This window comes from Sapajus apella, unplaced genomic scaffold, assembly GCF_009761245.1.
Source record: "Sapajus apella isolate SASKATOON/1434 unplaced genomic scaffold, GSC_monkey_1.0 scaffold53, whole genome shotgun sequence".
Lineage (NCBI taxonomy): Eukaryota > Metazoa > Chordata > Mammalia > Primates > Cebidae > Sapajus > Sapajus apella.
This window is the reverse complement of record NW_022436993.1, coordinates 12,235,279-12,261,939: the sequence shown is the minus strand read 5'-3', so window position 1 is coordinate 12,261,939 and position 26,661 is coordinate 12,235,279. Positions and strand designations below refer to the sequence as shown.

Here is a 26,661-nt window from a genome sequence, read left to right as displayed (position 1 = left end):
AACTGAAGAAATGCTTTCAAAAGACTAACATGTAACGTTAATTTGAAAGCCAAATTAGTCTTTGGGAATTCATACATAATTCCTGCAGTCTTTCTGTTGGAAGTCCGCAAAGAATAAAGCCGTGAAACCAGATCATAAATATTTCCAGGTGACTGGAACTGAAATGACTATTCTGATACTAAGACAGTGGTATTTACACATGAGTTTCTGAACACTGTAGAATTAGCCAGTTTTCTCTGGGTTGGAACTAAATACCCTCTTTCCTCCATCCCGCATACACACTGCGTTTTCTGTTTCCCTTAGCTATGTCTATCAACATTATAATCTTAAACCTGAATAAAATTGTAAATCCTATGTCTCAATCATATGTTTGTATATGCCATTGCTGTGGCAAATTTTTAGCAAATAATTTGTCTCAGACATTTTTCAGTTTAAGGAAAAGAATGGATTATGTGAAATTGACCACGTGAATTGGAAGAAAACCACCTATACATATAATTTTAATTTTGTAGCCATCTGTTGTATAAAATATATAGCTTTCCAGTTTGCAAAGTAATTTTTAAATACCAAAATGTTAATTATTGATGTTTATAATTGTATATGCATGAATTGAGCTTAACATTAAGTTCATATAAAATTTCATCATAAATCGGCCAGGCACAGTGGCTCACGCCTGTAATCCCAGCACTTTGGAAGGCCGAGCTGGGAGGATCATGAGGTCAGCCTGACCAACATGGTAAAACCCTGTCTCTACTAAAAATAAAAAAATTAGCCGAGCATGGCCTGTAATCTCAGCTACTCAGGAGGCTGAGGCAGGAGAATCGCTTGAACCCGGGAGGCACAGGTTTCGGTGAGCCAATATCCAGCCTGGGTGACAGAGCAAGACTCTGTCTCAAAAAAAAAAAAAAAATCATAAATCTGTCTCTCCTGGATCTTTCTCATTGGCTTATAAATATGCTCAAGTTTCTTCCATTAAAAAAATTTCCTCCCTCAACTATTAATCTCAGATTCTACTCTGTCTTGAACTTTACAGCCCAAATTACAAAATATTCTCGGTATTCTCTCTCTTGGCCTCCCATTGATACCAGTGGCCTCAGTTATAACCAGTATGCAAGTGACGAAAATTTAGATTTCACTCTAGATGTCTTCTGAGCTTAAGCCCTAAATACTTAGGTGAAACCCTTTAGGTATCTCAAATATTTTCATACCCAACAAAACAGAAACTAAACTCATCATCTTCCCTCTCCAACCCGGTCCAAACCTGGCCTCTTTCCGTGTTCTCCATCTCAGTGAGTGGCACCAACCTACAACCATTCCCTTGCCACCTCTCTTCCCTTACCACCATATGGCCAACCCATCATTTAGGCTGCTTATTTTGCCTCCAAAATATTTCTCAAATTTCTCTTCTTTTGCAGTCTGTACCATCATCATGCTAAGAAACAGACGTGTTTACCTGAAACTTACACAGCTTGTTTACCTTATAAATGTAAAATTAGTTTATATCCTTGTAACAGCCTTGGAACTACTTTGCTGATATTTCACCTTGGCCGGCTTTTAGTTTGCTTTCTGTAACACAGCCAGAATAATCTTTTCAAAACATAAATTCGATTGCAGCATTACATGCTTAAAATTATTTCATAGGTTCTCACTACACTCAGGACAAACAACACCTTCTCATTCTAGCTAGAGACATCTATATATTTATACTCTTAAAATCCACCAGTGGTTTCCCCTAGTTTGTAGAATAAAAACTGCTTAACATGGTCTGCAAGCCTGCAGTCTGAAACCTGAATAAAATTTTAAATTTCCATGTCTCAGACAAATGCTTCTATATGCCATTGCTATGGCAAAATTTTCAGCAAATCATTTGTAGCCGACATTTTTTCAACTTAGAGAATGGATGACGTGAAATTGACACTGTTAACATCATCTATTATGTTAATTTCACATCATCCATTCTTTTGTGAAATTATGGGGCCACTCCATACCACCCTGGCACGTCTTCCCTCACTCTTTTAATGATGGTCACCTTTCCTCCGTTCTCACCTACACGGCCCTCCTGCCTCCCACAGAACGTCTGCACAGGGTCCCTCCTCTCTTCATGTAAGTAACTCCTACGCAACGTGCAGATCTCAGTTGAGGGATGCATGCTTTCCACGTTAGTTAACTTTTGGGCTACCTTTGGCCTAGGCAGCACCTTGACAAGAATTAGAGGACGTCATTCCCTATGAGCAGATGCTGTCTGTACCTGGGTTCATGACGCTTTAAGCAGAGCACAGGTTGTATTCCAGCTCCCTGTCAGTCAATGGTCAGAGGACAAACACACCTATCCACAGTCATCCTGGAGAAGCCTCCTACTCTTGGCCCCATCACCATATGCCTTTGCTTTGGAATGTGTGTCACTGTTGGGGTTTCTTGGGTACTCCTGTGAGTGTTCTATTAATGCCTGCTGTCATTCTCCAGATATTAACCTCCACGACAGTAAGAACAACATCTGTTTTCACTCAATAATGTATCCCCAGCATCTAGCACAGAGCTTGGCAGAGCCTCAACACATTCTTGATGGAGAAGTGAATTGTTAAGTAGCAAGAGCATTTTAAAATGTCATTTACATTACAGAGTAACAGGCTGGGTGCAGTGGCTCACGCCTGTAATCCCAGCACTTTGGGAGGCTGAGGCAGGTGGATCACCTGAGGTCAGGAGTTTGAGACCAGCCTGGCCAACATGGTGAAAACCCATCTCTACTAAAAATACAAAAATTAGCTGGGCATGGTGGCAGGCACCTGTAATCCCAGCTATTCAGGAGGCTGAGGCAGGAGAATTGCTTGAACCTGGGAGGCAGAGGCTGCAGTGAGCCAAGATCGCGCCATTGCACTCCATCTCAAAACAAAAACACAAACAGAAACAAAAAATACCAAACAGAGAATACAAATCAAAATGATGCTTCTGCTCTCACTTACACGTGGAAGCTAAAAAAGTTGATCTCATACTTAATGGTAGTTACTGAGGCAAGGATGAATAGAGTCAGGGATAGCCAGAGTTCGGTCAACGGATACAAAAGTACAGTCTGGTAGGGGGAGTAAGTTCTCACATTCTATAGCACTATAAGGTGACTATAGATAACCACAATTTATTGTATATTTTCAAATAGCTACTAGAGATTTAAAATGTTCCTGACATAAATGATCAATGTTTGAGGTGATGATAATGCTAATTACCCTGATTTGATCATTACACATTATATACATGTATGAACATATCACATGTATCCCATAAATAAGTACAACTACTTTGTCAATTAAAATAATATTAAAAGCAAAAAAGAAATGACACTTCATTTGAGAAACTATGAATAAGGACATAAAATTAAGGTAATAAAAAGTAAACATTTGGCTGGGCATGGTGGCTCACGCCTGTAATTCCAGCACATTGGGAGATTGAGGCAGGTAGATCACGAGGTCAGGAGTTCAAGACCAGCCTGACCAACATGGAGAAACCTTGTCTCTACTAAAAATAAATTAGCTGGGGGTGGTGGCATGGTGCCTGTACTCCCAGCTACTTGGGAAACTGAGACAGGAGAATCACTTGAACCCAGGAGGTGGAGGTTACAGTGAGCTGAGATTGTGCCACTGTACTCCAGCCTGGTGACAAAGCGAGACTCAAAAAAAAAAAAAAAAAAAAAAAGGAAATGATGCTTCATTTGAGAAACTGTGAATAAGGACATAAAATTAAGGTAATAGAAAACAAACATTTAACATTACTTCTGGGTCCATTCTTCTGTTAGTAACAACAAATGTGCCTTTCTGTCTGCCAACAGAACATACCTTGCCAGTAGAAACTCCCCGGTCCCCCTACGATAAGGTCTCCATTCTACAAAACAGAAACAGCAACAGAAACCAGATTTGGAAAAGAAACACTGAGCATGTTTAAAGGGTGATAAATCATTGTTAATAAGCATTGCTCTAACAATTTGTTACATATAAAAAGCAATTTTTAAAAGAGCCTTCTATCTGAAGCCCACAGTTTATTTTGTTTCCTCTTTTGCTTTCAATTATTTAGTGTGTTATATTAAATAATTTTAATTTGACTCAATTAGGTAAGTTGAACGCTCCCCCTTGAGAGAGATAAATTCTGTTTTCTGGCACTGCCTGTGATAAACAAAATCTCAACATGTTTAATGCTGTGCCGTTTTGCAGACATAGTCTTTTGAGCCTTGGTGATAAAAAGACAATTCTGTTCCAATTTATTGCAAGGCCATAGTAATGCCTATTTTTTTCCCATACATCTGGAATACCACCCCCTTCTCAGCAGAAAGAGCAAACACTCCAGACTAGCAAATATAAACATTTTCTCAGCAATTTGCATCCTCACCTTTCATATCTTTAATTCTCAGTGGAAAACATCAGAACGAAACAAAAAAGAAATGATAAAAAGTATGATGAAAAACAGTCGACAGCTTATATGATGATGAAATTTTTCTATACCATTTTCAAAACCACACAGTCTTTCCCCTCTACATTCTTACTGAACATCTCCGTTTTTAATTTTGTGAAAGGATATATGAATTTTAATATTAAATGTAACTGGTCAATTATAGTTAGCAGATAAAACAATGAATAGAGTCTTGTGATTTCTTTCAGAAACATTTCTCTACTGCGTTTTCAGGATTTTCATTTCAAAAATTATTGTCACAAAGTGTAAGAAGAAAGGCTGTTACTTTTTATCATGCCTACTTCTCTACTATTCAATAGGCTGCTATGTGCATAAATTACTTATATAAAAATTGAACAGAAAAATTGTTTTAGAAAGAATTTGCCTGAACGGGCTAGGTATGTTCCCCAAGATTCTTTGGTTCTTTGGTGCTGGTAGTGGTGGTGGTTGTTTTGGGGTGTGGGAGTGAGAGGCAGAGGGGAAAAAAATCAGATTAAATATTAGAAGTGGCAAGACCAAAATAATTCACCTTGTAAAAATCCAGACTAAATCCGGCTTGGCAGTAACCCTGGCCTTCCGGATCAGCATTGCCTAGAATGATCAAAACACATAAACGTTAGGACACCATCATTCCCAAGATATTTTTTAATAACCAATTCAGGATATTATATTATTTTCTCTAGAGCCTTCTAAATTAAAAATTATCAGTATATGTTTTATGTTTATTTAAAAAATGTATTCCAAGTAATTTATTAAACATATTTCCATCTATTTCCTTACCCTAAACAGCATTGTGATTCTCTAGTGATATCAACAGGAATAACAGCCCTTTTGGCTATTATATTTGGTTTTATGACTCATGGTCATTTGAAGAAATAAAATCTCTATCTTTGAGTATGTTCCAAATTTCCCATGAGGCAATAACGTGTCTCTCCTTTGCCCCCTTGTGCTGAGTGAAGGGAGATAGGTCTGTCATTCCTAACATGTACACCTTGAGGAATAAGGAGCAGTACAAGATGACCTTTGTGGATGCCATCTTTTGGGCCACCAGTAAGGATTTCTGTTGTTTTATGCTCTTTGATAGGAAGTTAGTTTTAAATTATCCTATTATGACTGGGCACGGTGGCTGACACCTGTAATCCCAGTACTTTGGGAAGCTGAGGTGGGTGGATTGCCTGAGCTCAGGAGTTCACGATCAGCCTGGGCAACATGGTGAAACCCTGTCTCTACTAAAATACAAAAAATTAGCCCAGCATGGTGGTGGGCGCCTGTAGTCCCAGCTACTCGGGAGGCTGAGGCAGGGGAATTGCTTGAACCCGGGAGGCGGAGATTGCAGTGAACTGAGATTGCCCCATTGTATTCCAGCCTGGGTGACAGAGTGAGACTCTGTCTCAATCAATCAATTCTATTATAATAAGCTAGGTAAATCGAGAAATTGTGTTTCTGGTCACAGTCTCACCTGAACATTGCAGTGCTAGCGTTCACAAAAGAGAAAATTCTAGTAGTGGCTTATCTTGCTTTCCCTCCTGTATGACTCACTAACTCAATGTCCCATAGTATCTCATGGTACAGTTGTAAACTATAGGCAGGCCAACATGACGATTTCAAGGCTGTTGTTATCAAGAGTCTCTTGGGCATTAGGACCAGGAATTTACTACTTGTAACTTGTACTTTAAAAGAGTTTCTACAAATTCTCACAGGCCTAAAATAGCCAAAATGTAGTGAATGTCGTAGAGGGAATCTCAGTCCAGCATAGTTAGATTTGGACATGTAAACAATGATTCCTTTCTTATCAAGATATTCCTTAATGGAAACTGAACTAAGAGGATGGGAAAGGAAACAGTGACGGCTGGGCATGCGCCTGTTCAGAATCTTTTTGAAATGGAACTGGCCTTTCCAGCTTCCCTTAGAGTGTCTTCTGGTGTTTTCTTTCCTTTGGTCATTATTTAGCTAATTTTAGCACTGGCATCATTAATTTTTTCCAGATGCTCTCTTTATTTTTAAAAACACATTTTGACCTCATGCACTGTATTTTAACAAAATTTGCTCCTTACTTTACAGCTATATTTCATGATTTATGGTTATAAATCCTATAAAGTTATCTAAAGCTCATCTCTATAATCTGGAATGTCTGAGTGCCAATTTTCTAGAAGCTTATATGCATAAATATTTATATGCATCCAGAAATATATATGAATACATGAGATATTACTCTGAACATATATGTGTTCATATACTGCTATTATATGTATTTTTCTATGCCTACAAGTCTTTTAACAAGTCCCTTTTAAATTCAACCCTGACTTTTTATTAAGATTGCAAATTATTCAAAAGGGAAGAAACATGACCAATCTTTGAAATTATTTTGCTTTAAAACAGGGGGCTGTAAAAAATTAAGAGAAAACATTCATTTTTTAATAAAATTCACTGAGGAAAATAATCAGCTCCAAATGTTTAAGTGGCAATCATAATAGAGTGTGAGGTTCTTTCCATTGCAAAGTCATTTTTTTTCTTGTTGAATCATAATTCATGAGAGCTGAAGGAATCTTTCTTTCTGGGACTTGAGAGCATCTGTGTACTTGATAATTATGTCCTAGCGTGAACTCAGGAATCCAAGGAAGCATGTGGATGATTTGCTACTATTTGTTGACATCTTATCCAACAAATGGAAGGGTGTATGTGAACCATCCCCACCTGAATTCTGAATGACTGTAAGAACCATAGGCATATCATCCATATGAATGAGCAGGTAATGGCTAATAGTATCAGCAAGTGGGTTTGTGGTGTAAAATTAACATGAAGTGCTTCTTTGCATTCTCTTTTGAAAATAATATTGCTGATGTTTCCTGTTCTGAGATATTGACCATATGCTCATGAACAAGCTGGCTTTGTGTTAATGATCTGTGAACTTCTTGGCCAGAACGGGGACTCCCCTTCTTGGATGATCTGAGTAAGAAGAAGTATCCATAGGAATAGCGAGACCAGGAGGATGTGAAAACTGTGGCTATAAACCAGAGAGGAAAGAATTCATGGCAATTTATTGAGCTGTTCTGCCACTCAACATGTGCTCCCTTTTATCTTTGCGGAGCTATTATTTTATTTAGGAAAATAAACTAGTATCCTGTGTCCATGTAGCTTAAGATGCAATCGTACATTAATTTACATTTTTAGAGAATGGTTCAAACTCACTCTGAAACTTCTCCCCCAGAAGTCTATGCTTCATGTGTTGTATTTTGATTGAGTCTTCACATCTCATGCAGCTAGTCAGGCAAGAAGGCAGAACAAGGAGTGACTAGATTTATAAATGATTATCCTTGATGGCAGTAGGAAGAATATCCTACATTATCAAGGCAAAAGGCATGTGAGGGATAGGCTCATCTTTTTAGTTACAGTTATTTGCTGTTTGTTAACAAGCTAGCTGGTCTGTGAGCATATGGTCAATATCACAGAACAGGAACATGGGTAAATCATGGAGTATAGGATATGGATAGGTGTAAACAAGGATAAAACAAAGTTCAGTAATGAATCTCTCACTACCATTAATTTTCTAAATATACTTTGGATATCCTTTGTTATTGCTTGTGAGATTTTATCTTTAGCGTAACAATGCTGACCTCTTAATAAACCCAAGAGCACGGCACTTTGAATGGAACATGACACAGACTATGCCTCATATTGGTTGCTGCCTGAGTCTGGGGAGTTTCTCTCCTTTCTACTCCAATAATCATTTATTGCCTTTTCTAAAATACTCCTCCTCCCTTGGATTCCCCAGCACAGGTCTCTCCCTCCTTTCTTGTCTTGCTGTATTTTCAGTAGCACTTTTCACTGCCTGACATTGTATCATAAACACATTTATTTACATGTTTATTGTCTAGAGCCAGTTCCTTGAACAGAGGGCTTTTTTCCTCTTGTTCTTTGCTGTATTCCCTAAACACAGAAGAGTTAGTGCTCAATGTGTGTGTGTTTTTTTTTAAAGAAATCCTGCATTGAATAAATACTTGAGTCCCATGGTCTAAAAAGAACCCCTACTTTAAAGCTATTTAAAATAAAATCCTTGTTCCATGGACTATCCATTCAGCTGACATTTGGTGTAATGTGAAGAAGTGTCTGATTTACTTCAATATTTTTAAACAGAAAAGCAATAATCTCCTCCTTGTTAAAAATCCTTACCAAAAGCCATAAGAGTTAAAATGTTCAAACCAGATATGGTGGCACATGCCTGTAATCCCAGCACTTTGGGAGGCCAAGGTGGATGAATCTCTTAAGCTCAGGAGCTCATGATCAGCCTGAACAACATGGCAAAAACCCCTCTCTACAAAAAATACAAAAATTAGCTAGGCATGGTGGTACATGCCTGTGGTCCCAGTTACTTGGGAGGCTGAGGTGGGAGGATTTCTTGAGCCCAGGAAGTCGAGGCCACATTAAGCCATGATCACACCATTGCTTTCCAGCCTGGGTGACAGAGTAAGATCCTGTCTCCAAAAAAAGAAAAAAGTTTTAAGCCCAGTTCTTTAGGTTTCTAAATCTCAGCGGCCTCTTTGTTAACCCTCTAATATCACTATTCTTTCTCTTCATTTATTTATGCCATTCGATCATTATCTTGCCTACATTAATCAGTGGTGTTTTGAGCTTACCTGCACTCCTGTCTACAATAGAAAAGCACTTGAGCTAATGTCAGTTTCAAGGAATAAAAGTCACTTACTGTTCCGGCAAGGAGAGAACTCGGCATAGGCGCTGAAGTTCTGAATTGCTACATAACAGGTGCCAACCGGATCCTTTTCTGGTGTTGGCTTAAGAGTTCTCCAGTGATACAAAGGAGCACAGGCCTAGGAAACATGAAAGATAAAAAAGCACATTTTTGATGTAGGTTTCTCATACTATAGTTTTATTTGAATTATTGGTATAACAAACTGTTAAATTATTGGGTGAATTAATTGGCCCTAGCATGCTAATGAATACGTTGGTCATCAGAGGTAATTAAATTTCCAAAGCTAATTTTTAATGTTACTATACTGTAGGATTGGTGAAAATTAAATATGTGCAAAAAAATGAGTTTTCTCTTTGATTTTTTGTTTTTTTTTTTGAGACAAGGTCTTGCTCTGTCACCCAGGCTGGAGTGCAGAGGCATGATCGCAGCTCACTGTAGCCACAACCTCCTGGGCTCAAGTGATCCTCTTTCCTGAGCCTCCCAAGTAGCTGGAACCACAAGCACACACTACCATGCCTGGCTAACTTTTGTTTTGTTTTGTTTTTTTGTAGAGACAGAGTCTCACTATGTTGCTCCGACTGGCCTCAAACTCCTGGGCTTAAGTGATCTCCTGTCTCAGCCTCCCAAAGTGCTGGAATTACAGGCATGAACCACAGTGCCTAGGTCCCATGGAATTTTGAATTGTTATTTTTTTGCTTCCCAAAGCAAGCAGAAAATAATTCCTAAAAGCAAATAACTCGTATTTCTTTTCTTTTTTTTTATTGGACCTACATAAAAGCAAATGATCATGGAAACAGTGAATTAATCAGTGCGATGTCTTATGAGAACAAGTTCCTTTCTGTGTCTAATTATTGCTTTTAAAAGATGACTTTCAAATCAAAGGATGCAAACAAGCTAGTAAACCTGTTTTCTGACACCTCCTAGTTTACCGCTGAAGTTGCATCCTAGGAATTTTAAACAGAGACTTTCATCTGGACGCGCTACTCCATTTTCACAGTGTTTTTGGCTTGGTTTTCATGTCATGGTTTTTATTCATGGCAAAACTGAAAGTAAAAGCATTTTCTGCCTGTTTTAGCAATTTTATCAGGGATGATCAAAAAGTCAGTAAGAGAGCATGTTAATGAGCTACAAGCATTTTCAAGGCATTAAACCCCACAGGTGAAGTAATTCAAGTCTTTGGCCCTCCTTGTTATGGAGAAATTTATTTCGATAAACTCCAAAGACGTCAGACACTCTTTCTGAAAGAGGAGAGTTATCCAAATCATTCTGTAAACGCCCTTTCCATTCTACGGTGGCAAAAAAACAAAGGGTTAGAAACGAAATGTCCCATGTTTCTTTCCAGCTAACATATAGGGTAGTAAATAATGCTGCATATTGTACAAATATCTGCTCATACTTTGGAACCTGTTGTGGAATTGATTTAACTTCCTACAGCACTTAACATATAAAGGTTTGCGTATAAAGCCTGCTTGCTAGATGTGTAACATGTTGAATTAAATGCATGCCTGTCAGAAGCTGAAACATAATTTTACAATACCAAATGATTATGCATTTGTTGTTTTCTTTGCTGTTATGATTTATAACTTGTCATATCAGAAACTGATTTGATGCCTCATCCATGCCTTTTAATTTTCAGAATGTTGTTTTAGAGAAAATAGGACCTAGTTTATGTCATTTCTATGACACCTTTTTTGGGAATACATCATGGTGAAAAGAGAACTGCTTCTAAATTAGTTTGCCTAAAATCAGGAATATTATTGGCAAAAATGAATTTAAACAACAGCAAGAAAAACATGAAATCATCTGGCTCCTTTTTCTGAAGTTTAGATTCTTTTTTTTTTTTTTTTTTTTAGCAGAAGTTTAGATTCTAAAGAGCACTGTACGGACTGATAGAAAATCCTCTTCAAGTAAATGAAATCACATTTTGTTAGGAATGAGGGAGGAAATAGACATGTACAAAACATTAGCATGGTTTGAACTTCTGTTTTGCTTGCCTGAGTCTTCTGTAAGTATTGTACCCCATTCTCCAGATACTCATCTGGCAAGACAGAATCCTAGAACTCAGAGCTGCTAGCCTGCCTTCTAATTTGATAGTATCACACTTAATTCCAGAGAAGTGAAAAAAGATCCCAATTTGAAAGTAGTCTATGCTTCCAAACGTGTCCTTGGTAATTTGGCCCAATGTATAAGTACTTTTAGTAAAGATAACTCCTAGTCAAATAAATTAGACTTCTACAACTTCAGTTGTTTGGTTTTGCCTCTCTGTGTATTGCAAAGTCTTGGCCAATACCCCAAAACTTTCTAACTCATCTAGGTTCCCCAAGGCATCTGGTTCATAAATTCAATGTAAGGTACAGATGGGGAAGCACAGGGAAATCTATGTCGTGTAGCATTCACTTGTGTAGCTTGATCTGATCCAACTGGCCTCACCTTCTGTTTCACCAAAAGGCATTTCATGCCATGAAAATTCTCTCCAGCGTTTGCCTGATGTTAGCTCTAAAAAGTTACTCTTTTTCAGTCTGCTCAGTTTCACATTGATGTGAAACATACTGATGTGATATATTTAGGCTTTGACCCAAACCTGATATGTATACCCATGGTATCTGGGTATACAAAATGATACTTCCGGAGGCAGCATTTTGCAGTTATAAAAATTATGTCATATAGGAGATAATTTAAGTGTTCATTCTGCTAAGTTTCAGCACTCAAAGAAAAAGTTAGCTTGAAATACACTCTATATTATCCTATTTCCCATCATATATTTTAGAAAATGCAGGCATGCCGAAAATTAACCATTTTTTTATGAACATGGTGCATTATTTTCATTTCCATTGTTTTGAGGGTTTCTACAATTATTGAGTAAATATGCAACTATTACATGTTACAGATAAAATTTCAAGACACAAAAAACTCAAAACAGCATCCAAAAGATTTTCTAAACCCCAAACAGTTATTACACGGAGTTAATTTTTCAACAACAATTCCCACCTTAAAGGTGTCATACTCCACCTTAAAAAGTTCTTACGAGGCCGTGGCTCTGCCTGTAATCCCAGCACTTCTGGGAGGCCAAGGCGGGCAGATCACAAGTTCACAAGTTCAAGACCAGCCTGACCTATATGGTGAACCCCATCTCTACTAAAAATTCAAAAATTAGCCGGGCATGGTGGTGCTCTCCTGTGGTCCCAGCTACTTGGGAGGCTGAGGCAGGAGAATAGCTTGAACCCAAGAGGTGGAGGTTGCAGTGAGCTAAGATCGTGCCACTGCAGTCCAGCCTGGGCGACAGAGCAAGATTTTGTCTCAAAAAAAAAAAAGTGCTTATGAATTCTGGAATGTGAAAAAATTATACTAATGCAAAGACAACTCTACAAAAACTATCTTGTAAATGCTGGATTTCTTAACTAGAGAGGGCTATATATACTTTATACATTACCTGTTTTATGTCAAAATCCTTTTGGGGTTAACCACAGACTAAATAAAGCAAGGCATTTCCTTTAGATACTGATTCTTATTAAATCATAATTCCAGTAGGTTTTAACAAATCCTAAAAGCCAAAGTTATTGCTTCATTGTTGTAAGGAAATTAAAGGCAATAGTTTGAAAAAATCCCCCAAACGAAAAAAGTCTTCCAGATTACTTTAATAGTCATTTGCTTCTCGATAACTTAGACATGTATCATGGCTCAGAAGAACAAAATAACAGAATTATAATGTCATAGCGCTTTGAAGCTGAAAGAATATCTATTTGGGAATGAGTGTTTTTACTTTCAAAAGTATTAATGAACTGAGAGAATCATGCGGTTAGTCATTTAAAAATTATTTTGAAAGACAGCTTTTCTTTAGTTGTAGAAAGGATCAATGAAACCACAGCAGATTAACTTTTTAAGCATCCTTATGGGAATTTCAGTCCTATTTCTCTGCAGTAGCCCCTCAGCTAGTCTTAAGCAATACACTATTTTACTGCTTTAAGATTTAGCTTTTACTTTTGTTTCTTAGTTGTTTTGAAATATTTGAAAATAGTTGACTGCTCTTCTGGAAAACAGGGTTTATTTCCTAGAACTTTAAACACTAGTATACATTCTTTAGTTTTAAGCATTCAGTTTCTTTTAAAATGCCAGCAGGCTTATCGTTGAAAGTCTAATATGTTCGTATAGGAAAGAGCTTTCTTAAACATGAGCTTGAAAACATTCCAGTGCACACCACACTCCGAAGCAGCAACACAGGTCCACGGTTCATACTCACCACCACTTTTCCTTTGTGTGCTTTCACTGTTGCTCCAAACCACTGATTCGATTTAAACTCGATAGGTTCTTTGGTTCCATTAACTCTAATCTTTCTGTTGTCTGACAAAGAAGATATGAGTAGTTAATAATTTGTGTAAAATAGCAGCCAATTAAAACACATAATTTGCACATCAAAAATATTTGAACGAATACCAATCCTTCTCAAACTATTCCAAAGAAATTGAAGAACGGCTGGGTATGGTGGCTCACATCTGTAATGCCAGCACTTTGGGAAGCTGAGGCGGGAAGGATCATTTGAATCCAGGAGTTCAAGACCAGCCTGGGCAACATGGTGAAACCCTGTCTCTATCAAAAAATACCAAAAAACAAAAATAAAAAATAGCTGGGCATGGTGGCTTGTGCCTGTAATCCCAGCTACTCAGGAGGCTGAGATGAGAGAATCACTTGAATCCAGGAGGTGGAGGTTGCAGTGAGCTGAGATTGTGTCCCTACACTCCAGTCTGGGCAACAAAGTAAGACTCTGTCTCAAAAAATAAATAAATAAATAAATAAATAAAACAAAACATTGAAGAAAAGGAAATAATTCAAGGGCCAGCATTACCCTGATACCAAAACCAGACAAGGGCATTACAAGAAAAGAAAATTACAGGTTAATATCCCCAATAAACATGAATGCAAAAATCTTCAACAAATTACTAGCAACCCAAATTCAACAGCACGTTAAAAGGATCGTCGGCCATGTTCAAGTGAGGTTTATCCCTGGAATGCAAGGATAGATCAACATAGAAATCAATGAATGTGCTACCCTGTGTTAGTAGGATATGGAATCATCTTAGGTGTCTTTCAATAGATGAATAAAGAAAATGTGGTATGTATATGGTGGAACACAATGTAGTTTTAAAAATAAATCCTCAGCTGGGTGCGGTGGCTCACCCCTGTAATCTCAGCACTTTGGGAGGCTGAGGCAGGCAGGTCACGAGGTCAGGAGTTCGAAACCAGCCTGGCCAACATGGTGAAACCCCATCTCTACTAAAAATACAAAAATTAGCCAGGTGCAGTGGTAGGCGCCTGTAATTCCAGCTACTTGGGAGGCTGAGATAGGAGAATCACTTGAATCTGGCAGGCAGAAGTTGCAGTGAGCCAAGGTCGCACTATTGCATGCCAGCCTGGCGCTAAAGAGAGACTCCGTCTCAAAAAACAAAACAAACAAAACAAGAAATCCTCTCATTTGCCACAACATGGAGGAACATAAGGATATCATGCTAAGTCACAAATAATTTTGTGCCTGAAACAAGCTAGGCACAAAACCACAAATACTACATGAACTCACTTATATGTGGAATCTAAAAAAGTCAAATTCATAGAAGCAGAGAGTAGAATGGTAGTTACCAGGGGCTGGCGAGGGCAGGAGGGATTGGGGAGAAGTTTGTCAAAAGGTGCGAACTTTCAGTTGGGATGAAAAAATTATGGAGATTTATTGTACAGAGAGATGACCTAGAGAATAGTTTTTAAATATTCTTAATATGCACAAACATATGCACAAAAGGCAACCATGCTGGGTGGTGAGTATGTTTATTAGCTTGATTTAATCATTTCACAATGTTTAAACAGATCAAAACTTTTCACTGTAAACCATAAATACATACAGTTTTTTTGAGACAGGGTCTCACACTGTTGCCCAGGCTAGAATGCAGTGACATGATCACAGTACACTGCAGCCTCAACTCTCCTGGGCTCAGGTGACCCTCCGACCTCAGCCTCCTGAGTAGCTAGAAATACAGGTACATGCCACCATGCTAGACTTTTTTTTTTGGTAGAGATCAGGTTTTGCTATGTTGCCCAGGTTGGTCTTGAACTCTTGAACTCAAGCAATCCTCCCACCTTGGCCTCTCAAAGGGCTGGGATTACAAGTGTGAGCCATTGTAACCAGGCTTTTACAATTTTTGTCAATTAAAAAAAAAACTTGAGCATCAATTTTCATATAAAGGGGGATTTCTCTTTGATTATGTCTAAGTTACAGCGTGACTCCCATTAGATAAATATAACATGAATATATGTATTCATTCATTAAATTTCACAACTTAAACATTTTCTTAAGATTTGCATTTCAGAGGTAAATGTCTTGCAAATTTAGTGTAGACTATGTATCCCTGAATCTACACTTCAGTTATTGGTTTCATATTGAAGACCAAACATTTATAACTGCTCTAAATATTTCCAAATCTTTCCCGATAGTAAAACACATGAGATTCTGCCCACTCTGAAGAACAGAGGCTTCTCAGCCTGTGTTAGCAGGAACCAGCATGAAGGACTCCAAAGTCCTGATTTCTAACTGAGTAACAGATGTCTACACAGCCACAGTAGATAACACCCCAACACAATTATTCATATACTTTGTAGATGTCAGCATGAGGGGGGCCATCTGGATAGAAATTCAACCCAATTATAACACACTTCAGGTCTTAATAAAAGCATGCATCTTGGCCAGGTGCAGTGGCTCATGCCTGTAATTCCAGCACTTTGAGAGACCAAGGCAGGTGGATCACTTGAGGCCAGGAGTGTGAGACCAGCCTGACCAACATGGTGAAACATAGCCTCTATTAGAAATACAAAAATTAGCTGGGCGTCGTAGTGCACATCTGTAGTCTCAGCTACTCAGGAGGCTAAGACATGAGAATTTCTTGAACCTGGAAATGGAGGTTGCAGTGAGCTGAGATTGTGGCACTGCACTCCAGCCTGGACAACAGAGTGAGACTCTGTCTCAAAAAAATAAAATAGAAAAATAAAGCATGCATCTTTCCACTGTTGAGTTCACATTCAACTTATTTCACACGTGGTTCTAATTGCATAGTTTTAACTAGAGCTCTATCAGTAATAGCTAATGAATTTCTGTAGATATTTGTATTAGGGCATCTTATTTGTGCTTCCTGTGGTATGCACTTTTTCTTCCTTGACCTTATAAAAATACATTACAAAATAAACTTTTTGTTCCTATTAAATGAGGCCAAAATAAACATGTAATTAAACTTTTAATTGAGTTTACTTATGATTACAGACTGTTTAAAGACTAAATTGTACATATTCAATCTTAGCCTAAAATTTACATTTTGACATGCTAGTAGAAAATCGTGAATTTTTCTTTTAAAAATCTTATGCTTTTGATGTTTCCAGATGTTTTTAAAAAACGAGTTCTGGAAATCCTCACCCAAAGTGCACATGACTAACCAAGCATTATAGCTCTTACAGTGTATAGCTTAAACTGGAAAATATTGGCATTTCTATTTATGTCTAGGCAGTGTGGAAGATTATAGAATTTGAAGTGGAAGGTTCTTGCCATCACTGACTAGGTGACTATGAACAATTTATTTCATCTTTTGCAGTTTCCGATTTCTTCCATAAAATGAGGCTGAGAACAGCTTTCCCTTTTCCTCCTGCACGGGCCATCATAAAGTCACGAAGGTTCCGTGAGATCAGTGAACATGAAAGTTATTTGTAAATTGGGAAGTCATACAACAGAAATCTTGTAGCGATACACCTGAAGGTCCATAGGTTTTAAAAAAAATCTCTTAAATAGAGAGAGCTTAAGATAGTTTAAGATAATTTAAGTCTGTGTTTTGGTATCATGTCTTGGTATTACCAGGTTAAGGTATCCCTCCGTAAGCTAAGGTGTTGATGTTGTGCTACAGAAGTCTTGTAGCAATACAACTACATGAAGGCCTGTGGCTTTAAGATATCTATATTTTTAAAAATCTATCTATATATTATAGATATAAAATATAGAGACATCTGTCTATATTATCGATATGAAATATATCTATATATCTATACAATATATATCTATATTTATATCTATTTACAAAATATATCTATAATATATAAAATATATCTATAAAATATATATAAAAATAGATAAATATTATTACATATATTACGTAGAATATTACATATTCTATATTATAATTATAATATATAATATAGTAAATATATTTATGTGTATATATTTTATAAGAAATAATAATATATAATTATATAATATATATATGAGATATAATATATAGTTATATAACATAATATTATATCTATCAAATATCTATTTTATACATCTATATGTGTGTCTTAGGAACCTAGAAATTCAACCTAGGTCCAAGAATTCAAAAGAACCTCCAGACACACAAGTATAATATGTTGTTAGTAGTGACTTGTGGCACTCAGGAATGAATTATGACACCTCACAACACTGTCAAGTGGCTTTGATTACATACAGGGAGAAAGTGCTAGAGTGGTCTTGAAATTACCTGTAAACTGTGAAAAAGTCATGAAAAGAAGACCAGGGCCTCAAAAATTCAAACAGAGTTCAAGGAGATCCCAAAAGGACTTCAGAAAAGCCAGTTTCAGTGAGGAAGGAAATGAATTCCTGGGAAAAAAGAAGCCAGCTCTGAATAGGATCTTCCTTTAGTTGTTAAAATGATGTGATTCCACCTGTGTGATTCCTGAGATATCTTTTCTGCCATTATGGGGTGAACTGTATAATAACTGGCTTGCAAGTGTCAACTGTGCCATTTTCAGCAATATGTTTCTTCTTGACCAAGGGTACAAATGAACGGACTTCATTAATTTCACACCCAATCCAGGGATTATGACAGAGTCATAATCCACAGTCCCAGGTCTCTATGTACTGAGATGAGTTTTTTTTTTTTTTCCCATTTATTTATTTTATTGCATTTTAGGTTTTGGGGTACATGTGAAGAACATGCAAAATTGTTGCATAGGAACACACATGGCAGTGTGATTTGCTGCCTTCCTCCCCATCACCTACATCTGGCATTTCTCCCCCTGCTATCCCTCCCCAGCTCCCCACCCCCCACCGTCCCTCCCCTATTTCCCCCTAACTGACCCCAGTATGTAGTGCTCCCCTCCCTGTGTCCATGTGCTCTCATCGTTCAACACCCGCCTATGAGTGAGAACATGCGGTGTTTGATCTTCTGCTCCTCTGTCAGTTTGCTGAGAATGATGGTTTCCAGGTTCATCCATGTCCCCACAAAGGACCCGAACTCATCGTTTTTGATGGCTGCATAATATTCCATGGTGTATATGTGCCACATTTTCCCTATCCAGTCTATCGTCGATGGGCATTTGGGTTGGTTCCGGGTCCTTGCTATTGTAAACAGTGCTGCAATGAACATTCGTGTACACGTGTCCTTATAGTAGAACGATTTGTAATCCTTTGGATATATACCCAGTAATGGGATTGCTGGGTCAAATGGAATTTCTATTTCTATGTCCTTGAGGAATCGCCACACTGTCTTCCACAATGGTTGAACTAATTTACACTCCCACCAACAGTGCAAAAGTGTTCCTACTTCTCCACATCCTCTCCAGCATTTGCTGTCTCCAGATTTTTTAACGTTCGCCATTCTTACCGGCGTGAGATGGTATCTCAATGTAGTTTTGATTTGCATTTCTGAGATGAGTTTTGAATCTCTCATTGATCTTTGCAGTCAACAAATCACCTTTCCAAAATTCTGTTTTATCTTTTTAATAAATGCTCTGACTTTGAATCTAACATTGTAATTTAATAAAATTTCAAATAAGTAAGATGTATGGGGGTTGATTGCAAAGGTAAGCTTTCCCTAATTTCTTACTTTCCTTTTCTGACCACAGCTCTTTCGTGCCAAATAAGCTGACACAGTGCTCAGGACTATGTCATCCTAGTGCTCAATGAACCTTTGATGCATGGAGGATGTTTTTGATTTCATTTGATCTGACCTTTAGTGAAAACTACTTCCAAGTACTGTCTGTGAATATTCAGCACTATGTCAGCCCTTTAAGTCTCGTCTCTCTATGGCAAAGACTGAAGGTATGGAAAACACATTTCCCAGACTTTCTAATGAGCAGGATTCTAAATGAATGAGAGGCTCAGGAGAGATTTGAGAAGAGGGAAGGAAAGAGAAGCCATTATTTTCTGGTGACAGCCACAGGAAGCACGTGGGCATGAGCAGTGACAGATGTGATGTTCTTCCAGCAGCTCCAAAATATCCTCCTGACAATCACCTCTTCAGTCCTTTGGACAGCAGAAATCAAGTCCTGTGATCCCTGAACTTCCAGATTCCTTGATCTGCAGGGAGCAACCTTCCGGACTTTCACACCCTATCCTTGCCAATGTCCGTGAAAGCCTCCCAGACTCTGTGTGAAATTCCTTCCTAGTTGTAATACTCAATGTGCTTTCTGTTTTCCTAACCAAACCCGCTGAGTGACATGGGGCAACACATTTAGGGTAGGGCCACATGTCCTCTGAAGCAGAAGGAAGGCATTGGGTTACCCGGGGAGCACTGTCAACCCCACAGAACTCAGAAGGACCAGTGGTTCCAGGAGAGGATAAAGCCCATGAGTTACACAAGCAAGTCTCTCAGCATATCACAAACTATGGCGAAAGCAAAGGCAAAAGCTCGGAAAAGCTTTTACAGCGACTGCATACCACGTCAAGTTTTCTAAGTGGCAGGAGCCAATTAACAAAGCTAATAAAAACCAAAGTGAGAACTTTTCAAGAAAAGGAGCAATATATGTAATATGTAAGAGTCCCCAAATCAATGAGAAAAAGAGTAAAATTCAATAGAAAACAGTTTCTAAGGATCTGAACAGGCATTAAGGGTAAAAATAATTAGCCTGAAAATTCAGGGAGACTACCTGAGCCTCAAAGCAATAATAACTTACCACTGTCACTTACCAATCTGGCCCCAAATTAATAAAATTTCTCTACTTTGAGACAATACTTTGATGCTGAAGTTTGGAACAGCCGTTTGGCAGCATGTATCCAAATTTTAAATGTATGTTTCTTTCTGATCAGAATCTGTTGGTATTTTGTTCAGTGGAAATAATAACACAAACAGTGGCTCATGCCTATAATCCCAGCACTTTGGGGGACCAAGGCAGGAGGATTGTTTGAGGCAGGAATTCAAGGCTGCAAAGAGCTATGATAACACCACTGCACTCCAGCCTGGACAACATGGCAAAACCCCATCTCTTACCAAAAAATGAAAAACAAAAAACAATTAACCAGGTATGGTAGCCTGTGCCTGAGGTGGGAGGATCACTTGAGTCTGGGAGGTTGAGGGTGAAGTAAGCCAGGATTGTGCCACTGTACTCCAGTCTAAGTGACAGAGTAAGAGTACCCTGTCTCTAAAGTCTCAGAGTAAGTGCTTTCTTGCCTCTAAAACACACACACACACACACACACACACACACACACACACACACACAGATACAATATGAAAATATTGCAACACTGTTTGTGACACCAAAAACTGGAACAACTTAAATTTGTTTACAAACAAGGGACTGACAAAGAAATATCTGCTCTTTATAAGATAGACTAAGATTCAACTGTTAAACACATATAACAGATCTGTATGCGCTGATACAGAATAATGAGATCACACTGACACAGAATAGCGATTCACAAGCATTATGGTACCTTTTGACACCTGTCCTCCGTTCTATTCCTCGTCTCTCCTCCCCCTCCAGAGGTTGCCACCATCATGAATTAAATGTATATGTTTCCGGCCTTTTGAAAAATATTCCATGAATAGTATAGGGCTGTAGTCTACAGTGATTTTCCTGTAAAGGACTAGATAAATATTTTAGGCTTTGCAAACTGTAATCTTTGTCACAGCTACTCAATTCTGCTCTGTAACACAAGTAGCTAGTAGACAATATATAAAAGAATCAGCTTGAGCTTGGCTGTGTTTCAATAGAATTTCATGTAGGTACACAGAAATCGAATTGAATTTTATATAACTTTTATATGTCATAAAATATTATTCTTAAAAACCATTTCTCCAGCCATATAAAAATGTAAAAACTACTCTCAGCGTATAGGCTGTGCACACACAGATGTTTAGATGTTGTTTGCCAACAATGGTTAGAGTAGTCTTTGGTACAGTCTTACGAACTAAGGAAAAACAGTATTATATTTTCTTTTTTTTTCTCATTAAACTCTTTTTAATGGGCCTCAAAATTCTGTAACAAATTTTTGGTCATGTTTTTTCCATTAAAAAGTACTGATTTTAAAAACTAATATCTTAAAACTGCCACACACAAAAAAGAAAACCTTTTCACAACATCCACACCAACATCTTTTTTTTCTTAATAGCCATTCTTGGAGGAGTGAGATAGTATCACACTGTGGCTTTGGTTTGCATTTCCCTGGTAATTAGTGACGTTGAGGACTTTTACATATGCTTCTTGGCCATTTGTATATCTTCTTTTGAGAATTGTCTATTCATGTCCTTAACCCACTTTTTGATGGTATTGCTTGTTTTTTTCTTGCTGATTTGTTTGAATTCTTTGTAGATTCTCAATATCAGTCCTTTGTCGAATTGTGAATAATTTATCCCGCTCTATGGGTTTTCTGTTAACTCTGCTGATTATTTCTTTTGCTGTGCAGACGTTTTCCAGTTTAATTAAGTCCCAGCTATCTATCTTTGTTTTGGTTGCATTTGTTTTTGGGTTCTTGATTATGAAGTCTTTGCCTAAGAAAAACTGGCATTTGGCCAGACACAGTGTCTCATGTCTGTAATCCCAGCACTTTGGGAGGCCAGCAGGCAGATCACCTGAGGTCAGCCTTGCCAACATGGCGAAAACCTGTCTCTGCTAAAAATACAAAAATTAGCTGGGCATGGTGGCACATGCCTGTAGTCCCAGCTGCTCAGGAGGCTGAGGCAGGAGAATCGCTTGAACCCTGGAGGCAGAGGTTGCAGTGAGCTGAGATCATGCCACTGTATTACAGCCTGGAAGAAAGAGTGAGACTGTGTCTGAAAAAAAAAATGGCATTATATTTTCTGTACTTAGCAGTCTGTACTTGTGTTTTACCCTCAGTTTTATGTTTGTGAGAAATATCCATGAACAGATAGATGGCTAGCTAGCTAGATACATAGTTACATAGAAACATAGATGAGTGATGGGTAGAAAAGTAGTTGATAAATAGGTACATAGATCAGTCTAGCTCATTCTTTTTAACTCCTGTATAGTATTGCATCCTACTGGATAATAGTCTACATTTTATTTATCCATTCCATTTACATATGAAAATTTATGTTTCTTTCCAGTTCTCCCTCTTCTACTCTGGCTCTGACCATTCATCTATACCCACTTCCATGTGCCTATGTGCGAAGGTTTCTCTCTGGCACCCACGCTAGGAATGACATTGCTGGGTCATAGAGAATGATCATAGTCATTTGATCAGACATGCCAACTGATCTCCAAAGTAGCTACAATTTTATGCCCACTAGCAGTGCAGGAGAAAGGTATTCTCAACTTTTGTTATTACAGGAGGACTTGTGAATATTTTCCAGTCTAGATGACCATGGAATGGTACCTCATTTTGTTTTCATTTGCATTTTCCTGACTTTTAGTAAGGCTGGTCATCTTTTCATGTTTGCGGACCATTCACATTTTTCTTCGGTGAAGTGCCAGTTTATATTATTGGCTCATTTTCTTGGTTAGTTATTAGTTTTATTCATTAGTAATTCAATATTTTGGCTATTGATTCTCTTTCCCATACAAATGTTGCAAGTATCATCTTCCAATTTTTTTTATATTCTTTTAACTTTGTTAATTGGGATTATTGTTCATCTGGAACTCATTCTTGTTTATAAAGTGGCAGAGACACATTTCTTATTCCAATATGAAAAGCCACTTGCCCCCACAGCACTTGTGGAACAATCCGTCTCTTCTCAGTGATTTGTAGTTCCACCTCTGCAGCAATAAATCCTGACTTGGTCCAGGGGGCCAACATTGCCTGGCCCCTGCTTGATTCTCCATTCTCAGTCCTTCCTGTCTTCCCATGCTCCTCCACCTGCAGACACACCAACTTCCTGTCCTTTGAACACACCCCGCGTTTTCAGTCTTGCCATTGCATTTACTCTTCCTGGAATGCTCTTCCCACAGTGTTCTACTTGGCTGCCTTCGTCTCATTACTCAGGTTTTAGCTCCAGAACTACATCCTCAGAGACCAATTCCCTGAGCCACCAGTTCTGTCTACTCATTGTCACTCGCTCTCCGATTATCCCTTTGCATTCTCTTCATAGTGCTTACTGCTGTCTGAGATTATCTTATTTACATGTTTACTGCAATAGCATACAATACTATACAGAAGTTAAAATTCTCTTTCTTTCCTTCTGCCTTCCTTCCTCTTTCTCTCTCTTTCTTTCTTTCTTTCTCTCTTTCCCTCTCTTTCCTTCCCTTCCTTCCTTCCTTCCTTCCTTCCTTCCTTCCTTCCTTCCTTCCTTCTTCCCTCCCTCCCTCCCTCCCTTCCTTCCTTCCTTCCTTCCTTCCCTCCCTCCCTCCCTCCCTCCCTCCTTCCTTCCTTCTTTCACCCAGGCTGGAGTGCAGTGGTGCTATCTTGGCTCACTGCAACTTCTGCCTCCCAGGTTCAAGCGATTCTCCTGCCTCAGCCTCCTGAGTAGCTGGGACTACAGATGTGCACCACCACACCCAGCTAATTTTTTATATTTTTAATAGAGTTGGGGTTTCACTATATTGGCCAGGCTGGTCTCAAACTCCTGACCTCATGATTTGCCTGCTTTGGTCTCTCAAAGTGCTGGGATTACAGGCGTGAGCCACCATGCCTGGCCAAAAATCTGTTTTTATATAGGTAGTATCTACCCTTTGAGAATATATCTAGATCCCACAGAGATGTTCTCTCATTTACCTCTGCATTTTCCAGTGCTTAAAACATAGTAGATCATCAGTGTTTGTTAAATGAATAACCAAGCTCCCATCTATTCATTCAAGTTTGTCAAGGGTACATTGTTTAGTATGATCCCACTTTTATTTAAAAGTCAAATATTCTACACATGGTTGTGTACATGTGATTGTGATTGGGCTTGTGTGTGTATTTATTGACACTAGCCTGTGAGTGATAGTTATCTTGAAAGCAGGAAATATACAGGTGTCAGTGGGTTTTATATTTCTGTGGAGTATATTTCTCTATCATTTGAGTTTTTACTGTGAATATTAGTACATCTATGATCTGAAAAAGGGAAAACCTAAAGATAAACTGAAAAAATCTGTAGGTCAACCCAGGAAGCTTAGTTGAATTATAACAATACAACTGATTTGACTCGTCCTCCATTTCTGGCTTTTGAAGCTGTCTCTCTGAAATTGGCAGCTTTGTTCTCTGGGCAGTCTGGCTGCAAATCCCAGTGGGTGGCAGGCCTACTAGCTTTTGGATCTTTTTGTTTCATGGGAATACGCATTTCAGAGCAGGAGTGAGGGGATGTGGAATATGGTGCACACGTGGGCTATAAGCAGATTTTTCTAATCTTTTAGCCGAGTGAAATGAGAGGAATTATTAGAAATGAAGAGAGATCACCCTGGGAGAGGGAAGAGAAGAGTTGCACCTGACACAGGTCTGACCACACATTTTGGCAGACAGGGTAATTTTTGAAAACTATTTATAAAGCATTCGACCCCATATAGAAAACAGTAGGTTTCCCTATAACCTTCAGTCATCACTTTTTAAGTTCGTCTCCTTGGAGATTTTCCCAAAGCTGTTGCTGGAGCTATCCAGACATTTTTAATCAGGAAAAGGGTAAAAGAAATCCTTAACCAGCTGTTTATAATCTTTCTCATAGTCAAATTGATGCTGTAAAACCTTCTAATTGGAAACCTGCATCTGAGAACAGGGAATACTCATATGCAAAATATCCATGGCCAGAGAACTCCTTGTCTAAAATAAACAAATCCAGGAAAAGGACCTGGATTGATTTTTATGTCACAGAAAATTAATCTTCCAAATGCCTGTCTCCCAATACTCCAAAACCACTCTGAAAAACCTTTAAAGAATATCACACTAATTCACTTTTCCTTATGATGTTTGGGAGATGTGTTATTTTGATTAAATGAGTATTTTATGATTTATATCACATATGTGTACTATAAAAACGTGCATGTTTACACTCACATTAAATAATTTTCTTGTCTTTATCTAGTAGATCAAATATAAATACCCTGCCCTCCACACCTGATGATCTTGACCCCACAGCCTGAGCTCTGGGTAGTTGCCTTCCTTTCTGTTTGGGGTTAACTTTCTTTCTTTCTTTCTTTCTTTCTTTTTTTTTTTTTTTTTTTGAGATGGAGTCTTGCACTGTCACCTGGGTTGGAGTGCAATGGCATGATCTCAGCTCACTGCAACCTCCACCTCCCAACCTCTCCTCCCTCAGCCTCCCAGGTAGCTGAGGTTACAGGCACCTGCCACTGTGCCCAGCTAATTATTTGTAATTTAAGTAAAGACAGGGTTTCACTATGTTGGCGGGGCTGGTCTCGAACACTTGACTTTATGATCCACCTGCCTCGGCCTCCTTAGTTTTGGGATTACAGGTGTGAGCCACTGCGCCCTGCCTGGGTGAACTTTCTTTCTGTTCCCTGTTGCATCTCATTCTAAGACCTTTTTTCAGACATTTCTTTTGTGAAATTCCTTTTTTCCTTGTCTGCCAACCTGTTCAAATCACTCCTTAAAAGCTCATTTTAAAATGTAGAGCTCAACACTCTATCTTTTCAAATTGAAATTATTTCAGATTGTTGTTTCAAAATTTTCAAAGAGTACAAAGTAACAAAACTGGCATAAAGAATTGTATAAAGTAGCAAGTGAAAGGCCATTAGAATTCAATTCCCTAGAGTTAGTCACTGTTCAGATTGGTAAACTCATTCAGAATTTAAGAAGCTTCTAGCCTATTTCTCCAGTTTATAGAGAAATAAACTATTCTTTCCTGGAAATCATGAAACTTCACTTTTAAATTATTTGTTCATATCACTATTTAAATATTCAGTTTCATATATAACCAAATACTATGATAACAAAGCTAAGTGAGTTAAATGCATGCTTTTAGAGTTTTAACCATTTTCATAAATATGTGCTTGTAATAGCAACAGTACAGATTGTATTACAATCTGCCTATTATGTAGTTTTTCTGGTCTGGATGAGAATATAAATTTTCTGCTGTAATTATTTTCATGTCTAGACTGCCTTCCTTCAGAAGAGAGATCACATTTCTAACTTCCTGTCTTGAATAACCCATAGTGCCTAGCCAGTGTTCTTCAGACTTTTGTTTGGTAGTAAATATAAATGGCTTTTCCACATCACATACTATCATTTGGAATATTTTTCATATGTAAGTTGACTAAGTAGTATGTATGATTTCGTCAGGAAATACCTATGGATTATACCATGCAAGTAATATTTTAGATACAATGCGAAGGAAATTGGGAGTTGAGAAATGAAAGAC

At 38.1% G+C, this 26,661-nt stretch overlaps 1 protein-coding gene across 1 annotated transcript in view; it reads right to left on the bottom strand.

Moving 5' to 3' along the window:
• The window catches only part of ITGA8 (integrin subunit alpha 8), a 190,721-nt gene that overhangs the window by 143,567 nt on the left and 20,493 nt on the right, over positions 1–26,661 (bottom strand). Inside the window, exons 3-6 of the mRNA XM_032243982.1 lie at positions 13,377–13,477; positions 9,134–9,257; positions 4,961–5,022; positions 3,825–3,870 (exon numbers count right to left, since the gene is read on the bottom strand). Of these exons, the coding sequence (XP_032099873.1) occupies positions 3,825–3,870; positions 4,961–5,022; positions 9,134–9,257; positions 13,377–13,477 (333 nt within the window). The remainder of the gene's footprint in view (positions 1–3,824; positions 3,871–4,960; positions 5,023–9,133; positions 9,258–13,376; positions 13,478–26,661) is intronic.